The sequence below is a fragment of the Alnus glutinosa genome, chromosome 9, assembly GCF_958979055.1.
Source record: "Alnus glutinosa chromosome 9, dhAlnGlut1.1, whole genome shotgun sequence".
Classification (NCBI taxonomy): Eukaryota; Viridiplantae; Streptophyta; class Magnoliopsida; order Fagales; family Betulaceae; genus Alnus; species Alnus glutinosa.
The window spans coordinates 23,662,924-23,681,630 of NC_084894.1; the positions used below are offsets into that span (position 1 = coordinate 23,662,924).

The 18,707-nt window shown below is 35.1% G+C and overlaps 2 protein-coding genes across 3 annotated transcripts; both read left to right on the plus strand.

Annotated features, from left to right (window-relative positions):
- Positions 1 to 4,444: 4,444 nt before the first annotated feature.
- LOC133877200 (cyclin-dependent protein kinase inhibitor SMR4-like) lies at positions 4,445 to 4,865 on the plus strand. Its single transcript, XM_062315454.1, has one exon. The coding sequence runs from the start codon at positions 4,584 to 4,586 to the stop codon at positions 4,794 to 4,796; it is 213 nt and encodes a 70-aa protein (XP_062171438.1). The 5' UTR covers positions 4,445 to 4,583; the 3' UTR covers positions 4,797 to 4,865.
- A 1,652-nt stretch (positions 4,866 to 6,517) lies between these two features.
- LOC133878116 (small polypeptide DEVIL 13) lies at positions 6,518 to 18,501 on the plus strand. Of its 2 annotated transcripts, none has more exons than XM_062316617.1 (5): positions 6,518 to 6,657; positions 7,090 to 7,346; positions 7,462 to 7,523; positions 17,609 to 17,892; positions 17,984 to 18,501. In XM_062316617.1, exons 4-5 carry the CDS (start codon positions 17,700 to 17,702, stop codon positions 18,400 to 18,402), a joined length of 612 nt encoding a protein of 203 aa, XP_062172601.1. In that variant the 5' UTR covers positions 6,518 to 6,657; positions 7,090 to 7,346; positions 7,462 to 7,523; positions 17,609 to 17,699; the 3' UTR covers positions 18,403 to 18,501. The 2 variants fall into 2 exon arrangements, with proteins under 2 accessions (XP_062172601.1, XP_062172599.1); XM_062316615.1 differs by having other exon boundaries at positions 7,462 to 7,510.
- The last annotated feature ends 206 nt before the right edge of the window (positions 18,502 to 18,707 follow it).

An 18,707-nucleotide genomic window follows, 5' to 3' on the forward strand; every position in this document is an offset into this window, starting at 1 on the left:
GTTAGCATCGATCAGGGCGTGTACTCACTTCATTGCCTGCTTTTTGTTTCCTTTCCACGTTCACCCTGCCTCAGCTTATGCACACGCAGAATGTCTTACACATGCCCATGCAATCATGATTGCCAATGATTTCGTTACCAAGATGCTCCTCCGGTCCTCCTCTCAATAATATCATCCCACATCATATATGCACATCGCTACAAATTTTATTATGTGTCATACTTGCATGCATGAGAGCTGCAAATTAAGCCAAACTTTCGAGTTTGGGGGCCAAAACAAGATATCAAACATGTATGTGAAGTACTTACTTTAGAACTTTTTAGGAGAGATATTGGCCCTCTGGATCTGCAAAGGGCGGCCCTAGCAATAGCTTTGAGGTAGTATGATCGGAATATATCTTTTTGAGGGTTAAACCACGGGTTATAAGTCAATTCAACACCACTTATTTATCAAACAGGTTAAACAAATCGGATTATATTAAACGGGTTGATACCTGACGGGTCGGTCTACTCGTTACAAACCCAATACACTAACATGGAAACGGGCAGTAGCCTCCCAAAAACTAAAATAAATTTCATATCCTTTCAATTTTCTGTTTTCTTAGTTTTGTCCAGAACTTAAAATTCTAGTGTTTTTATTATCTAAAAAAAAAAAAAAAAAAAAAAAATCTAATGTTTTTGAAGGATGTGCTGTCCTTGAGCAGCCACCCCTAGCGAGCTCACGTTGGTCACGGTCCTTAATTTCCACACAGAATGCACGTGTCAACCTCGTCACAGCTGGCCACACACTTGTAAACCACACGTGCGCACGTGTTGCCCCCACCGCTCTCCTTTGGGGGTCCTTGGGGGAAAGACTTTGGGGGAATGGGCAGGAATTTAATAGGGGCGGCCGCAAGAAAATCCCAACACGCTATGACTCCGAGTTGGACTTTCCAAAGAGAGCGGTGACACACGGATGGTCCCGATCCACCCACGTAGCAAATTCCCTTGAGATAAGCGATCATTCAATTGATGTTGGGGTGTACGTGTAAGAACTTCGTTGGGCAGCTCCTCCGTAGTAAAAGATTTCATTAGATTGCACCCTGGTTGTCAGTGAATACGTGGCAGCATATCGACCGTGACAGTGATTCGGGCATTGTTTAAAGGGTCCCGCGGCATCACCTCCGGGACCACATGGGATGATTATTTTGGGATATCTTTGTGATCATCATCGGGATTGAACTACTTTATGTGCCCAACAAAGTGAACGTGTCATATAAATGTTTAATCGTGACGTGCCGCATCGGATCATAAATGTAGAAATATATATAAAATAGTGTGCGTTAAATTTGAGTCAGAAATAATTGCTTCCAACAGATCTTTTGCGATAGTTTCCCTTTTAAAGCAAAGGTATTCCTTTAAAGTAATTTTTGACTGACACTTGTCGATTCGGGGGATTAATGTTTTATTATATTTTTGCCAATAATTGAGTTTGGGAATGACTGAACGAGGGATGCCATCATGCCACAATTCAAAATATCTTTGTTGAACTAGTACTAGTGCGAAGCAACTCAATTTGAATTTTTTAACGTGCAATTTCAACAGTAAATACGAAGTTTGGTTGTCTGAATGAGGTTGAACTATTTGAAATCTTCATATAATTTTTTTTTATTTTTTATTTTTTGCAAGAAATCGATCTGTATCCGACACAATTGGGTTGTTAGTTATGAAAGTGTTCAATAGTGCTAAGTCTTACATTAATTTTTTATCTAGTGAGAGATTGTACCTTATAAGTGATTAGAAAAAAATTAAATTATTATTTGACTAATTTTTTTAGAGTAATATATATAGCATAAATGCAGATAACTCTTTCCTTAGATCGTTACATGTATTAGGAAATAAATTATATTTCATTAAGAAAAGTATAGTTTAATTTATAGGATATAAGTTTGTCATCTTTGACTTTTCTATATACTTGTCGTCTTTGACTTTGTGGAGGCCGGCCAGGAGATGTTTCTTGCGGCTTTTGATCTAAACATTTGGAAGAAAACGAAGAGCCACGTCTTCCCACTCTTTCTATTTTGGTAGGAAAAAACATGTTTTGAATTGTTATTTCTAACCAGCTGTCCCCTATAATCAAGTTGGCTTTTGCAAACAATTTGGTGCCTTGTCTCTCTTCATCCCTACGAGCGAAATGCAAAAAAAAGAAAAAAAAAAGTTAATTAAAATTATTGAATTTGGACTCGTTTCATTTCAAGTGAGTAAGTATTGAATCTCTAGGTAGATTGCTTGAGAGAATGAATGAGTCTCCATGTCACGGTTTAGACTGCATTTCACATATCTAATGCCTAATGGTATATATGTTGCTACTTAAAATATATTAATTTTTACCATATTTAATATTTTAAATGATATCACACTACGTATATTATTAGATACAATAAAATAAATTTTTCACTATAAAATTGATCCTCTTAATTTTACTTAAAATAGAGAATATTTTATTTTGAGTTGTATCTTATATCTTTATTTTGTGATTTTTCTACTAATTTTTTTTTTTTTTTAATGTATTGTTTTGCTTTAGAAAGCATCTTTCAAAAAAAGAAAAAAGAAAAGGAAGAAGTCATTTTCCACTTCTTATATATCTTAATTAGAAAGATAGATGAATCTTTCTTTTCTTAAGCACTACAAACAAATTTATATTATACTTCTCTGCAAAAGTTCAATCTCTGCAAAAGTTCAATGGCTTACAGGTTACAGCCGAGTGCCGACAGTGGTCTTAAAGCCAAAAGTTCAGTCTATTAGTTGGTAAAAAGGTAGAGAAATTAAGTATAATGAGACAAATAAGTTACTTCAAAGCTAAGAGTTAGAATGTTGAACTTCCTCCTATCTTTTTCAAAACATGTGAGGAATATGTATTTTTTTTTTTTTTAACACACAAATAGAGACCCTCACATGTTTTAAGGGGAGTGATAATTTTAGAAATTAGGTGGAAGGAAACTTTTTTCAACCTAGTTTAAAGAAAATTTATATCATTTTTTTTTTTAGAAAATTTTTCATTTCACTTCATTCAATTAAATTAATTTGTGTCCAAAATATATGAGATTTTTACTTGCAAGCACCACAAGATAAACCATTTGAAATAGGTGTGTAAATGCGGATAAATATTACCGCTTGCATTCGATATCCACTACCTACATATGCGGAAGCAAATAACAAAAATCATTATTCACAAATACAAATGTGTATAGCGATTTTAGGGTGCATACCCTTTTATATATAATAATAATAATAATATAACTAAAACGATGTTGTTTTGGTAGTAAATATCAAAATGACGTCGTTTTGAATTAAGTACGTCGTTGTTAGTACTTAAATATCGCAATAGTTGCGCGGATGCAATTAATAAAAACATAATAAAGATATCTAAAAGTGATATTCGATTTTTTTGGATAGGACTGCGAATATTACAAATAATTGCATCCAGATCAGCATTACACCATATTCTCCGCCAGGCCCAAACGCCAACACGCCACTTCACTACCTTCACTAATGTTCCAGCTTCCCTCTGCCACCGGCCGATGTTGATTCCGACACCCATGTGTCGGTTCACGCGCCTGCCAACTCCGTCGTGCCTGTTGTTGAAGCTAGTGTTTTTTAGGGATTTTTTGCTATTGTTATGTTTTTGTGTCTTTTTGGTCGTTCTTAAATACTTTTATATCCAGATTTGTGTTGGTACCTCTCTATTATTTGGTCTTTTTTTTGAACTATGATTGTGCATCTTCGGCCAGTTTCCTTTCGATTGTTGTTTATGTTTTCAAGTGGGGGTTCAGATAGATTCGCCTTAATTTGTAATCTTTTTGCTTTTATAACCTCTTTGTGCGGCCCATTGAGAGGACCGTGTCATTTATTTGACCAATTTCCTAACTTTTGTTTATAGTTCTACATTGTTATTTTTTTTTATAAAATTATTATTGGGAAGTCCACTGCTTTTTCTGCTTTAGGATCACTCATTCTCGTTCTTTCATAAGAAAATGATTATTGCACAATAGTTGTGTAACTGTTGTGTAAGGTGTTAGAGACATGAGGTGGGTCCCATGTGGTGGGTTCTACCACATGGATCCCACGTAGGACCCCTCGCATGTCCCTAGAGTAGTGCATAATAACTGCACAACTGTTATGCACTAATCCCTTTTCTCTTTTATATAAGGAGTGATAGGCATTTTTCTTGTAACATTTTTCTTAACCAATTATGAAAAAGAAAAAATAAAAAAAAATGAAGTACTATATACAACTGGCGGTCCATTTTGAAACAGTATTACACAGTTTTGGCGCGCTTTCACCGACCGAGATTTGGCGCGAAATTCCAATTCGTATACCAGATTCCAGAACGCACGTAGATCAAAGCATAGCGTTCACAGGACACGAAGCTTTTAGCACTTCCTTAGCTGTCGCTACAAGGACCACAAATTTTGGATTTTGGTTAAGGCACTTATTTCAAACTCTTTCAAATTTTTTTGAATATAAACCCAACCACCCCCACTGGCGTTAACTTCTGATCAGCTACTACTACTTGGAAGTTTACAGCTTTTGTTTGGCGTTCTAATGGTGGATGAGGAGGCCTGCGAAGCTGGTTGCGCGACGCCGAGACGAGGCGAGTGTCTGATACCGGTGGCATTGGTGCCGCCGCCGCCTCCAAAGAAGAAGCCGTTTGCTTTCGGGGAGAGGAAGAGGGACCCGCCCCGGAATGGGTACTTTCAGTCGCCTGATCTTGAGCTTCTTTTTGCACTGGCTCCGAGACGGCAAGCCTGTGCTTAGTAGCGTGGCATTTCTCTGCTTTTTTTTCTTTTTTTTTTGGTTTTTAATTTTTTTGTTTGAAAGAGTGAAGAAAGTGTATATATTATTGATTTTCTGAATCTGTGCTTCAATTTTGTCTGCAATTTTTCCCACGAAACGCCGGTACCAATGGGCCTTCTCAATGAAAGTGGGCCTTTTCTTTTGTCCCTGAAGAAAGTGTGGCCCAAAAAAAGGCCCAGTCTCTAGGGCACAAAGCAACGAAGTATAAGCCGAGCCGGAGCCCACCCGAATTATTACGGGCTCCGCTGTACCTGGACCGGGTCTATGCGAGAAATACATTTGAATTTAGGTTGGTCCGGGAATTTGGCGGCCCAGACTTCCAACTTGAATTAATTAAGTTCAAGCCTGGTATTTTAGTAAATACTTATTGAAATTAATGGTCTAAATTAAGAATATGATTCTTTGCGTAAAGATTGTGGGGACAGACCGCCTAACTGATGGAGAAGGATCCCTCCATTTCATTTAGGAGCCGGTTAATGATTTCAAGAGGGTTTAAAAAAGTAATAATAAAATAAAGTACGCTAAACACAATAATTAGAGAATATGATCCTTTCGGCAAAGAGTAACTAGACGTGATTAAAGATTTAGATTGAATAAAATGGCCGGCTTCTTCAAAATAATATTAATAATAATAATAAGATGAGTACAGTAAGATAACTATTGTTGGGAAGGATTATTTGCAAGCTAGTACGATTAAAAAAGTTCTTTTTTTTTTTTTAATTTAATAAAGTCTAGCTAGAGTGTAGTTATCATTTTGTTGGAGCACATGAGGCAGAGAAAATGAAGAAAAGAGTTAATTTTCTCGATCTTGTGACTGGGCACTGCATAGAAAAGTTATCCATAAACTGTTTGTAATCCTAAGCACCACAAAGAAAAGGTAAGTGAATTATTTGATCCTCTAATCTCCAATAAAGCCAAGTGCATCACCAATATTTTACTAGTATTTTTTTCACTTTAAGTACATCTTAATTCATGCAGTTATGTCACTTCGCATTGAAAAATATAATTAACGATCACCCATCATCCAGTTAAGCTGATTTCCGTACTAAAGTAATACTTAGCCAAAAGATTGTCACTTACCATTGTGCCTTTACACGTTGATCACACGTTGTGCTGCCAATTAGTCACTACTTCTAATCATGATTAGCATATAGTTAGCATGTCATTAAGCTTATCTTAATGCCGCCCATGTGAAAAATAAAGAGGCTTTCCTTTTTTGTGGAAGCTGGACTGACGCTCCTTTGATCTATATAAGCTAGCTAGCTAGCATAGTATTTTGAAAAAAAAAAAAAAAACGATAAATTGGTCCATATACGTGGTTTGATCTTGTAACAAAAAATCTATGATATTTCAAAATAAATCTAGGATATTTCAGGCTATTTTTTTGACAGGATCATTGTGAAAGTAAATTTAGAAAAAGAGAAAAAAAAGAAATGATTCGACCATCCCATCCGTCCACCAACACTTCAATTGTGTCGACCGACATATGTGATGGTATTACGTGTAATTCTAATGTGTGGTGTTTATTGCTTTTCTGTGCTTTGTGCATGGAATTCATCAAAGATAATATATATATATATATATATATATATATATATATAGTTGATTGATTTATATATACCACTGTTTTCCTTGGATGAATTGCATGGTCCGTGTACCTTAAAAAGCATTTAGGTCCACCTCAATTGAAGACGTCTCGTCTGTGTTATTTTCATGCTTTTGGAATCTGGTCAGCCCCCCTGTCGATTCCTTCCACATGTAGTGCTTGTTCATGCCCCGGTCCGGGGCCGGCTTCATATTTCAGCATCAGCCATCCCCAAACGTACGATTTGTCTTCTTCTTTTGGTGTGTATATATATATATATATATATATGTGTATGTGTGTGTTAATATAGTTTCTGTTACTGGATTCCTCAGGATTTTTATTCTGTGCTCAGAATTAATTGGTGGTTAATTAGCTACCCCAATCCGGCCAATTTAGAAATCTTATTAATTACAAACCAATTATATATATATATATATATATTCCTTCTTTCTTCCTTCAATCCTCATAATAATTATAGACAACATGGTTTTTTTTTTTTTTTTTTTTTATTTTTTTTTATTTTTAATTTTTCATGATCAGTACTTATGTGTGTTTATATATATGCACAGTAGCGTAATGATTAGTTTGGGTTGGAGTGTTTGCTTTTCCTCCTTTCTTTACTTTTACCGCATGGGTTTTCTTTTAAGGGTTAAGGTTCCTACTTTTCAGTTGCATGGGACGATCGCCAGTACTTCACCAGTCAGTATTAGCGGGCGCAGCATCATCAAGATTCACAAACTTTAAAGAACTCCCCTTGAGTGGTGCTAGCTAGTGTTCTCCTTACTAGCTCCAAAGGTTTCTTTCAATATGGGAATCTTGATGATGCTGCATCAGCAAATAGGTGGCTTTTTTTCTCCACTTTTCAGTTTCAAATTCCACAGATTTCCAGTTTCTCAAAGGATTTAAGCTAATCACAAAACTTGAAGGTAACAGTACTAACTATTTTTTTTTTTTTTTTTTTTTTTTTCACAATATTTTAGTTCTGAAAATTTTCTTACACGAAGGTAACACCCTATATATGTTCCAACTCTTGTGTGCAAGGATTTCAATAAGCTGGTGCCGCTTCTGGATCGGTTTTCACAAATACAAGGTAATTAAGACAGGTATAATCAGGATTAGGGTTTGTGAAATTCTTGTTTATTCATTTTTTCATGGGTGATTCTGATCTTCTTCTTCTTCGATCTTCTTTTACCAATTTACTGTGATGAACTTTGAAGATACCACTCTGATGTACATAGTATTATGAATTATCATGGCGTATATATATACGTTAGGTCCTTTGTCTGTTGATTAATATTGATCGTTTTCTTACAATAACTTAAAATCCTCACATTGAAAAACCTACAAATTAACTTTCCTTATTTTTCTAACATATATATATATATATAAAAGATAATTTGTAGTTCGATCTGTTGCATGTTTGATTCCTTCTTGCAAAGTCTTCCTCCCCAAGGATTGCCAAGAATGGCCGGGAGTCATGCATCTGTACTTCTATAGAAGAAGATTTCTATGTGAAAAATCATGTTTTGTTTAGTTTTCTTATTCATAAAAAAAGAAAAAAAGAGACTTTAATTAGGCCTTCCTAGCTACCGTGTGTGGCCTATAGATAATCATACATAGTTGTGGATCAATTTAGTTGAAAGCAGAATATGATCGAGACTCTGTTTAGTAATTTCTTGCAACGGGAGTGAATCAATCTGGATGGCTTGCAATAAAAGCTAGTCATGAATGATAAAGAGAAGAGTTGCTAACTTAGGCCCAAAAGATTCTCGTACGTCAATAAGTACTATATTTAATATTTAATAATAAAATCCACTTGATAGATGAAAAGTGCAAAAATTTAATAGAAAATGATGACTCTGAAGTTAATTAAGTTTAACCAAATTTTAACAGATTTATTATATATAAATGATACGGAGCAAATCAGCTCATATGATGAGAAAAGTTATACGTACGTATATATATAGTTCAGATCAAATGTTAAATCTCATAAAAAGTTGCGTTTATTTTCATAGAATTTGTATGTTCAATGAGACCAGTAGGATTATGGGGCTTATATACCATGAATATATAATATGGTTTTGCTAACTGAAAGTGAAAGGCCTGACCTAATTATGAAGCTATATAACCCAAGTTTTTCCCAATAATGATATGGGAGAGAGAAAGAGAGAGATGGGCCGGGGAGGCGGGGTGTTAAGGATTTGGAATGCAGAAGTGTAATGACTGAGGGCGTGCTAGCGCGCATAATCTCTACCATGCACATCCAACATTCACGGTGTTAGGTTTTATGTTAGCTAATTTAGTGTCAAAACTAAAGTGATTGTAAGTCTAGGGTTATTTGTTAAGTTGGGACTAGATTTGGTCCTTAAGGTTAAAGAACATAAGTTCTTGTTTGTTATCTCTGACTGATAGCCTTATTTGATTGATAGCCGTACGAATGTGATCTTCAAGTATTTAAAAGAATTGAGATCCGAAAGTCTCGATGGAAGTATCAGTTGCAGAAGGTTCGAACGAAGGCCTTCATACTTCAAAAATTTAAGTTCTTGAGAAGGTTGGTCGCATCAAGTTAAAACAGGAAGAAGTAAAGTAGTTTACAAGCCTACTTGAGAGCCTCAGTCGCAAGACAGTTCCAACTCTTTTTGATAGGAGTGTTTCACAAACCCATGAGAAGCTTAGTTGCAAGCTTGTTCAAAATGTTATAGATACAACTCACATATGTAATGACAAGCATCTCAATAAAGACACTGAAGAGGCATTTATAATTGAAGACAATAATAATGCGATAATTGAAGATATCTCACAATACATTGAATATAAAACATTAGAAGATGGATAGTGAGATAGGAGGTGAATAGTTGTAACCATTCATAATTGTAGTAAAAGTTGAATGGTTGTGTAGTTGTTATAAATATCAATACAATGACTCCACAATATTCATGGGGAGAAATATGTAATTCTAAAATCTTACATGGTATCAGAGCCTTCTAAGGCACTAGTGCCATTTTTCTTCGATCCTCTATTTTGTTTTCTTCTCAATGGCTATCCCACCATCTTCTACGATTCTGTCCTCTTTGTCAACCATTGACGGGTCCACATAGTCAAATTCTTCCTCTATAGTTTCTTCTCATTGATAACCAGTTCTTTTTTACTATCCTTATCATCAGTAGAATGACACAACAATGATGCAGTGTTCTTCACCATCATCAATGTCCGTTTTGACTTAATGTCTGTTGATTCCATTTTGGCCATTAAGACATCAGTTTCTCTTAAGGCTTCAACAAGGTTCTTCTATATCAAATATTTTTCTCACGAAATCTTTCATGCAACTTTCTATTGGTTGTTTCTCTTATGGTTACCCTCTTAGTTTCACAAATCAAAGCCCCTTCTATCCCATACCCGAGTGTAACGAGGCCAAACTTCACTCTCTCTTTTGTCTCTCTCCCAAATATGCAACACTATTTTCAACATAAATCAACTCGCAACAACTATTTAGTGTTGTGTGTTCAATTTCTTTCCTACCTCAAAGCTCATCGCCTCCTTGGTTATGTTGATGGCATTCTCTTATGTCCTGAACACATGTCTTTGAAGGATTTATATGCCAATTTATTAACGCATGAAATGTGTCTGGAGCATATTTTTACTTCTTTGGATCTCTCGGGTTCCTCTGCCAATATAACCTTTCTCGCCCTTTGTTTCTCTTACTAATTATGTAAACCACCACCCAAATCTCAAAAGACTTTTATTTTCTTAGCTGACTTTACCCAACCTCTAAATTAGGTTAATGGTTCTGTTTGGGGTCTCTCTGTTTTTTCTATTTTTCCTTGGGTCCACATTGCTATGCTTTCATGCCTTAGTTTTTCTGCTGACCCCTACATCTTTTCTCTCTTCTTGTCTCTTACATAACTGCCTCCCCTCTCGACGTTCCTCAACAGATCTCCTATTGGTCTGGCTTGGAATTCCAATGCGGCATAATTCATGGCAAGACGCTATTCTTGGAACAAATTGTCCAATTCATCCAAAAAGTAATTGGACTTATCAGCTTCAACTCAATGATCAAATTGAGATCTTTTTCTACTTTCTCTCTCTCAATTTCAGAGAGCCTCTGGTGGATTTGTTCATTTTATTATTAATAATTGAGGTATAATCACAATTCCTTTAGCAAAGCCAGATGGCGTCCCTTCAGCAAATATCAAATAGTAGATGTGTTAAATATCAAGCTATTCTTTCTACTCGATTTATCACACTTCGCTCTAAACTCAACGTTCATTTCTTACCGTTGAGTTTGCAAGGGTGTGTTAAAGATATAACTCACACATGTAATGACAAGCATTTCAATGAAGACACTGAAGAGACATTCATAATTGAAGACAATAATAATGAGATAGTTGGAGAGATCTCATAATACATTGAATATATAACGTTAGAACATGTATAGTGAGATAAAAGGTGAATAGTTATAACCATTCATAATTGTAGTAGAAGTTGAATGGTTGTGTAGTTGTTATAAATATCAATACAATAATCCCATAATATTCATGGAGAGAAATATGTAATTCCAAAATCTTACACAAAGAAGGTTCAAATGTGATCATCATTGAGGAAGATCAGAGAAGCTTAGTTGAAGAAGGTTCGATTGAACACGATCTTTAGTGGGGGTATACCTGAGATGTTCGGTTGCAATTGCTGTCGTATAATGTTCAAATGGGCCACCGAGATGTTCATCGTTTGAACTTGATTGAACTACACATTGTATAAATATTAACCAAAGCATTAGATTGAAACATATTCACTTTCATTCATAACTTAAAAACACCTCTTGTTCAACTTATACAACTTACTAACATAATTATACTGTTCATAACTCCCATAAACTATATACATGATCAAAATGGTACTTTGCCAATTAGACCTAAACCTGAAAATTCTCAAGACAATGTCCTTACCCTTGATCTTCAAAAGCTATGACTCCTCGAACTTATGGATCGAACTGCAAGTTCTCATCATGCCTTCTTGCACCTTGTGCCGCTATAGTTATAAAATTAGCAAATTTACATGCAAAACTGTGAGTCCACGATTCAGTATGTAAAAATCCGAATAACTAGTGTGTGATATGAGCCCTTTTTGTTCTGTTTAGACTTCTCTCTATTTTGTTGATTTAAAACCGTTGAAACACACAACTTTGTTTAAAAACTCATTAGGAGTTTTAGTTTTGTCAAAACCGTTGCAAAAAATGCTATTCTTGAAAAGCAGTTGAAAGAGAACTTTTTGCTTGGTGGAACACTAAAACTAGTTACATTGACTGAAATATATATACTACACTAAGTACTAATGTAATGACCCACTTTCAATGATGCAATATTGTCCGCTTTTGGCTCCACCGAATTAGACTTCCTAAGAGGTCATCTATCTTGGTATTACTCTCACAGAAGAACGCTTAACTGTGGAGTTCTGATAGATTCATAGACATCACGACTTTAAAACGCGTTGTGTCAAGAATTGTGCAAATATACATATAAGCACATCCCCATTCCCATATCTCGACGATGTAGGACGTTACAATCACCCCCTCTTGGGATCCAGCCTCCCTGTTGGTGACTTTCATGGGATCCCCCTATTTGTGGCGTTCCAACGAGTGCTCACTGGCGACCCTCATAGGCTTGTGCACGCTCCCCCATCTCAGGCTGGGCAATGACTCTAACACCATTTGTAATGACCTAGAGAAAAGCGCTAGCCACATTTGTGCCATCACCCCAAAATGACTAGTCAATTTTAAGCTTTACTAGAATCCCATATGAAGCTTAATTTCACCTAGTAACTAGGCAATGTGGGACTTAACACTCATGACTATCTCTTATAAACCACTCACTCTATGTGAGCTATTCATTTCTTCCTAATACGAGACACTTCAACCCTTACAAATGGTATCAGAGCCACCTAATAACGCCACCTAGTAATCACATGACCTGGCGTTACTAGGTGGCTCTGATGCCATTTGTAACGATCCACCCCCAACGACACAATATTGTATGCTTTTAACTCTCTCGAATCAGAATTTCCAAAATGTCACCCATCCTAATACTACTCTCACAGAAGTATGTTTAACTGTAGAGTTCTGATAGGTTTATGGTCATCACGGCTTTAAAACGCGTTGTGTCAAGAATGATGCAAATATACATATAAGCACATCTCATTTCCTATACCCAGGCGATGTGGGACGTCACAACTAATGTTGGAAGTAACATTTCATGTAAAACTATATTCATTAAACTTGCATGCAGAACTCATACTAGAAACAATGAATTGAAAACTGAAATGCTTGTTAGGTGTACCAGTCCTTATTCTTTATAGCTGATGCCGATCTTATGACCTTGATTGACCCTGGGTTGTCGAGAGTACTCACCCTCACGACCTTCAGTGCTTGCCAAAGATACTCACTCCCTTGATCTTTGGTGTTTGTCAAAGGTACTCACCCCCTTAATCCTTAGTGTTAAGTTATGTTTGGGTATCATACACAACTCAATTTTTTCTCTTTTTTTTTTTAGAAATTATGTTTGGCTCCAATTCATCTTCTTTTCAACCAAACTCAAACTTTTTTCAACCCAATATATATATATATATATAAAGAACCACCCCAATTTTTGTAAATATATTTATTTTAAATATATTCAATTTAATTCATCTTCCCAAACATAATTTCTACACTTTTTTCCTCTGTATTCATAATTTTGAGTAAAGCTCAAAAGAATATAAAAAAATTCGCACATACAAATGTCTCAAACTTCCTTATTGAATTTAACATGTGTTCTCTTTCTTTTCCTTATTTATGAATTTTCACTTAAAACCTTTTACCTTAAAATTGCTTAAAAATTATATCTAAACTTCTCTTGAAAATGTTATCCCAAAGCTATTTTTTACTTTTAACTTATGTTTCTTTATATATTATTGAAATCCTTCTTAAAACTGATATTGAAAACTTTCTTAAATTTCTTTTCTACCAGTCATAAAATCATTTGAGAAGATAATATCATGCAAAACTATGTAAAACAATTAAGGGCTCATGTCATAAGAAAATAACATATACTTTAAAACTACACATGCTTACTTATCAAACACATTTCATCAAAAGTAATTTTATGACTATTGAAAGGGGGTTAATTTACTTGTCTAGCTTAAATCTTGATTATTGGGCCTCCGTGACGTTTCATTTAAAATCCGCAAATTGGATTAGTATAGTTAGTTGTGGTTTAACTTTTAAATCCTATACCTTATTTCATAGCTAAGCATCCCCTAGTTTCCATTTAGCATTTCTCACTTACTTTAAAACTAGGCTAAGTTAACATTAAAGCCATAAGCTCTACCTTGAGTTTAACCCTCTTCGATATGCTCCATATGATCAACTACAAGTTATTGCACTATTAACTACGGTTTACACTTATTGAAACCCTATACCTTCGCTTTAAACCCTAAAATTTCTCTCTCTCTCTTTGGAAAGAAACTTGTTTTCCAACTATGGACAGTCTTGTTCGAACATGGTGCGAATGCGGGTTTGAACGGGAAACTCGGTGGCAATTGCGTTTGAATGACATGCGATCGAGGCATTCATGATCATTATGTGCTTGATGTGTTTGAACAAGTTTAGATTGTAGTTGCGATCGAGGCATTTGAGGGGTGACTTGTTCGAACATAAACCCTAACCTTTGAATGGAAACCAACTGAAACTAAATCTTCTTCAAAACCTATTTTCAACTACACAATATCTTCTTTCCCTTCACATCATACCAAACAACCAATACACACCATCAAAACATCCGCTACATCAGAAAAACCTAATCTTTTTCTACAAATCCTAATATTCACACTTCTCTCATTTTCTCAAAACTACAACACAACAACAATGAACACAGTATCAACATTCAATGGAATAACCCCAATCCCAAACGTACCATAATCAACTCCAAAATCACAAACCGCTACACAAAACAAACCTTGAACATTTAATACCAAAAAATAACCAAAGCCTCACTTAAATCTTCATACTAAAACCTCAAAACTACAACACAACACCAATGACATGTGAAGACACACACTCTCTCTATCTCTCTCTCTATCTCAGAATATATAATTATATAGCAGAATTTTGAAGCGATGGAAGATAGACAACACAAAATAAGAGAAGTATGGAGTAGAGTTTGAGCGTTTTGGTAGAGGTAGTACAAGGGTCTCAAATCTCACGAGTCATTTTGTATGATTAATTTATTGTGTTCTTTCAATCAAATTTCTCTTAGTTATATGATTGATGATAATTTATTAAATGTTCATTCGGGCTTAGCAAGGCCCATTTACTCTTAAGTTGGGTTGTGTTCATCAGCCAATGAGGATTAGTGCCAATATGTTAGCCCCCTCTCCCATGAGAGTCACCGATTGATGGTCCCCAACTAGACGAATGGATTGCAAGGATACTACCAACAACTACCCATTATGATAAACAATAGGACCATTTTGACGATTGTGCTGAGTGAAATGTTTGCCGACCATTACCCATGTCATGACAACTCCGTCTGCCACACAATTAGCTAGGTGGGGCAGTTTGTACTGTGATGTCGGATGCTCAAGCGGGGTAGTTCGTACTAACATGATGTTGGATGCCCAAGGGCAAGCAACCTGTCTGTATCAAAGCTTTTTCTCTCAAGAATCTCTTGCTAAGTTAAGCATCAAAGTATTCATTGCCGGCACCTCTGACGAGTCACCCTTGCCTATTTTTTGTCTTTACAGGTCTTCTTTACTGAAATATCGACATGCAGTCAACTATACTAATTAACAATGTTAAAAAAGCATCACTAAGTTTTGTTTTTTAGTTAACATTTAAACAAAAATAGCTGAAAACTATCTATGGAACAATTCTTTGAAGACTCTCATGTAATACCAATTAGAGTTTTTATTTTTATTTTTATTTTTTTATTTTCTAATTGAATACCAATTAGAGTTGATTGCTTAATAACATGGATCATCGTGTATGTTTGTTAAATTGTTTTGGAAGATATTTTTTGTTTTTTTATTTGAAATACAAAGTATCTTCGTAAATGTGATACTTTATTTGTGTTTTGATTTTTGTTTTTTTTTTTTGTTAATGTCTTTAACTTGAAAGCATAAGACAAAAACAAAAAAACAAATTCGTTAACAAACATAGCCTAGTTACAGTTAGAATTTTTTAAGTTCGCTTATAATCGACGAACATCAACAATATTTACCAACTAACTTCTCATGATTTGGGTTCTAGCTAGTCAAGTCATTACAAAATGGCTTTTAGACCTATTTATATATAATAAGTAGAACATTTAAATCTATTTATTTGTAGATCAGCTGGTTTAATGAATTAAGTTTAAAATCTTTGTGGGCTAGCTCTTCACAGATGTTTATTTATATCACTTGTATCCTTAGATTCCAGGTATTAATGTTAGACGGTGCATTTTTGGGTGCTTATTTATTAATCTTTTGGAAAATTTGTTAGGATTAAACCGTACTGCTGCTAATCTTATTTATTTATTCAAATATTCTCTTAACGATGATTCAAATATTCTGTTAATAAAGGTCACATGCATGGCATGGAGATGGTAATTTCCTTGAATTTGTTGTTAATGTTCACATTTCACAAACAAAGACTTAATTAGATGCTTATATGTATATATGCATGTGCATGTGTTTGTATTAGGGCTAATTTTGACTAGTCAAAATCAGATATGTACTCCTATAATTAATTAACAATTTATAACTTAGATGCAGACGAACATACATCATGACTTCTCTTTAAGAATACACATTTTTTTTTTTTTTTTTAATTATTATTTTTTAATAAAAACTAGATGGTTGCATGTGGATGGATGTATATCTAAACCTCCAATGTAATACTTACCCATTTGATTGTTTTCCAAACCATACAGCCTACAGGCACTTGGAGGTATATTTGGGTATATATGGTAGCTAGTACTATATATATGAAACTATAATATAAATTCATATGAGAGAAAATGTTTGGAGTACTACAATTTCTTACAAACTGATGTAGTATTACGTAGTCCATGTAGCATTGCATGCACATTAGTCATAATCAAATTTAATTGTTTAATGTTGATGTAGTAAGTGTTATGTGGACTGCCACTAAGAGATGTGTGATTGAAAAAGTTAATTATAGTAAGGATGATTTTTTTTTATGAGCTTATTATTTTGGAGGATTTAGGTTGAAGGGTAAGACTATTTTCTGATAAATCTCAGAGTAAGAGTACTTACCCATAAGAGAGGGTGTAGGGAAATAACAAAATTTAATGGAGAAATATTATTTTCCAAAATAATATTCCATGAGAAACAATTTAAGATTGATCACGTCACGTACTTGCACATTAGATAATTTAATATGAAATAGAAAAAGATGGTTTGGATGGTAAACGGTCGTCTTCTTGACCCTGCAGGGGTATCTTTCAATGAATAATTTATTTATAACATATTTATGTTGTTCATACCATGTGAATTATGGGAAAAATATACCATTTAATATTCAGTCCTATACCTAGAGCCGTAAATCGTTCTAATATGAACATGTCTGTAATATCTATGGACCATATATGGGGCATTAGTTATTATATATAATCAAGAGTTTTGTTGGGGTATTAAAACTTTTATTATAAGTCTTTTACAATTTAATCCGACAGTTTACGTGATCACACTTACCATATGATCAGCTACTAATCAATTCAATTTAAGTGTGATTTGTGTTTGATGTGGTAGTTCTTAGGTGGACTGTCATGTCAGTTTGTAAGTTTACGTAACATTTATCACATCAGTTAGAATTTGTAACTGAGTCGTAGAAAAATCTATTCTACTCCAAAGAGAAAGAGAGAGTATTTTAATTTGTAATAGGAGCATCGATCAATTGCCTCAATATCCCATCTTTTACAATCATACTCCCAAATGTTATCTGGTAGCTGTAAAAATCATTATTCGATGAAATAACAAATGAAAGTACACTTAGCATCTAATGATAGTTTTTATTGGACGTTAGGGAGTAAGCATTTGAAAGTGAACCCTTGAGAATCCATGTAGCATTTTTCATTACAATTTGTCACATTATATCAAGGAGCCTTGTATGCAGTAATTTATGTTTAAATTATTGAAAATAATGGTGTCTATTTTGCAGAACAATGGTGACAGTCCTGCACATGAGAACCAGCTAACCACTGTCCTCCGATCCCACACCCTTCTAAATATGTGTGATCTTCAAGTTTATAATGGAGCACCGTACGTACAAGCGTGATGGATCTCCACAACCAGGAAAATTCAACAACAGGAAATTATATGTTGTGAGAAACATAAATAGATCAGAACTCACAGAAGCAGCCAATGACGTGGTGCCACGATGGCAGAAAGTACTGCTGGACACACTGCAATTAACCTCAAACGACCACATGCGAACCGCTATAAGTAAGCATAAAGCATATATGAATTGCCCCCACAACTCCTATCCTAACTTTCTCTCTGTCTACCTCACACACACACACACACATACACGAAGAGATTAAGGCCAGGAGATCAGAAAACTGGTCAGAAGATCATCACCGACCACAGATATTGATCGATCAGCATTACATGGATGAGATATGGAAGCCATCAAAGAAGGAAGGTTCAACTACTAGCCATTCCAAGTCTCTATTTGCAAGGAGTTCTTCAATAAAGAGCTCTTCTTCTAAATCTCTATTCACAAGGAGTTCTTCAACGAGGAGCTCTTCTTCAAAGTCCCCTCTCCTGAGGAGTTTTTCCCAGAAAGGGTCCTCTCCCAAGTGCCCTCTTCCTCGGAGCTTCTCTCAGAAGAGCTCTTCGAATTCCATCAGCCGCAAGTGTAGTAGCCTAGCAAAGGAACAGAAGGCCAGGTTTTACATCATGAGGCGCTGCGTCGCCATGCTTGTTTGTTGGCACAAGCATGGTGATTCTTGACTCTTTTTCCCTTCTTTATGCGAGATGGGTCATTGGGTTTTGTTCGAAAACTCATATAAATTTTTCTTTCCATCCGATCAAGAAGAGATTGGTGCCATATTTCTTGGTTCTTTTTTTTTTTTTTTTTTTTTTTTTCCATTTACTTTAGATTCAATCCGTTTGTAATTACAATTGAGTGGAGCTACAAAGTTTTACAGAGTGTAAGAAGAGAGAGAGAGAGAGAGAGAGAGAGAGAACATATCAAATAGATTTCACTTACATCGATCTCAATACTAGCAAGAGTTCCAATTCCTCTGTTTGTGTCA

Excerpts from the sequence above, each read along its gene's own strand:
- LOC133877200 (XM_062315454.1), top strand. The coding sequence starts at position 4,584 with ATGGTGGATGAGGAGGCCTGCGAAGCTGGTTGCGCGACGCCGAGACGA.
- LOC133878116 (XM_062316617.1), top strand. The coding sequence starts at position 17,700 with ATGGAGCACCGTACGTACAAGCGTGATGGATCTCCACAACCAGGAAAA. Across the intron at positions 17,893-17,983 it reads CCACATGCGAACCGCTATAA|AGATTAAGGCCAGGAGATCA; the intron begins GTAAGCATAAAG and ends ACATACACGAAG.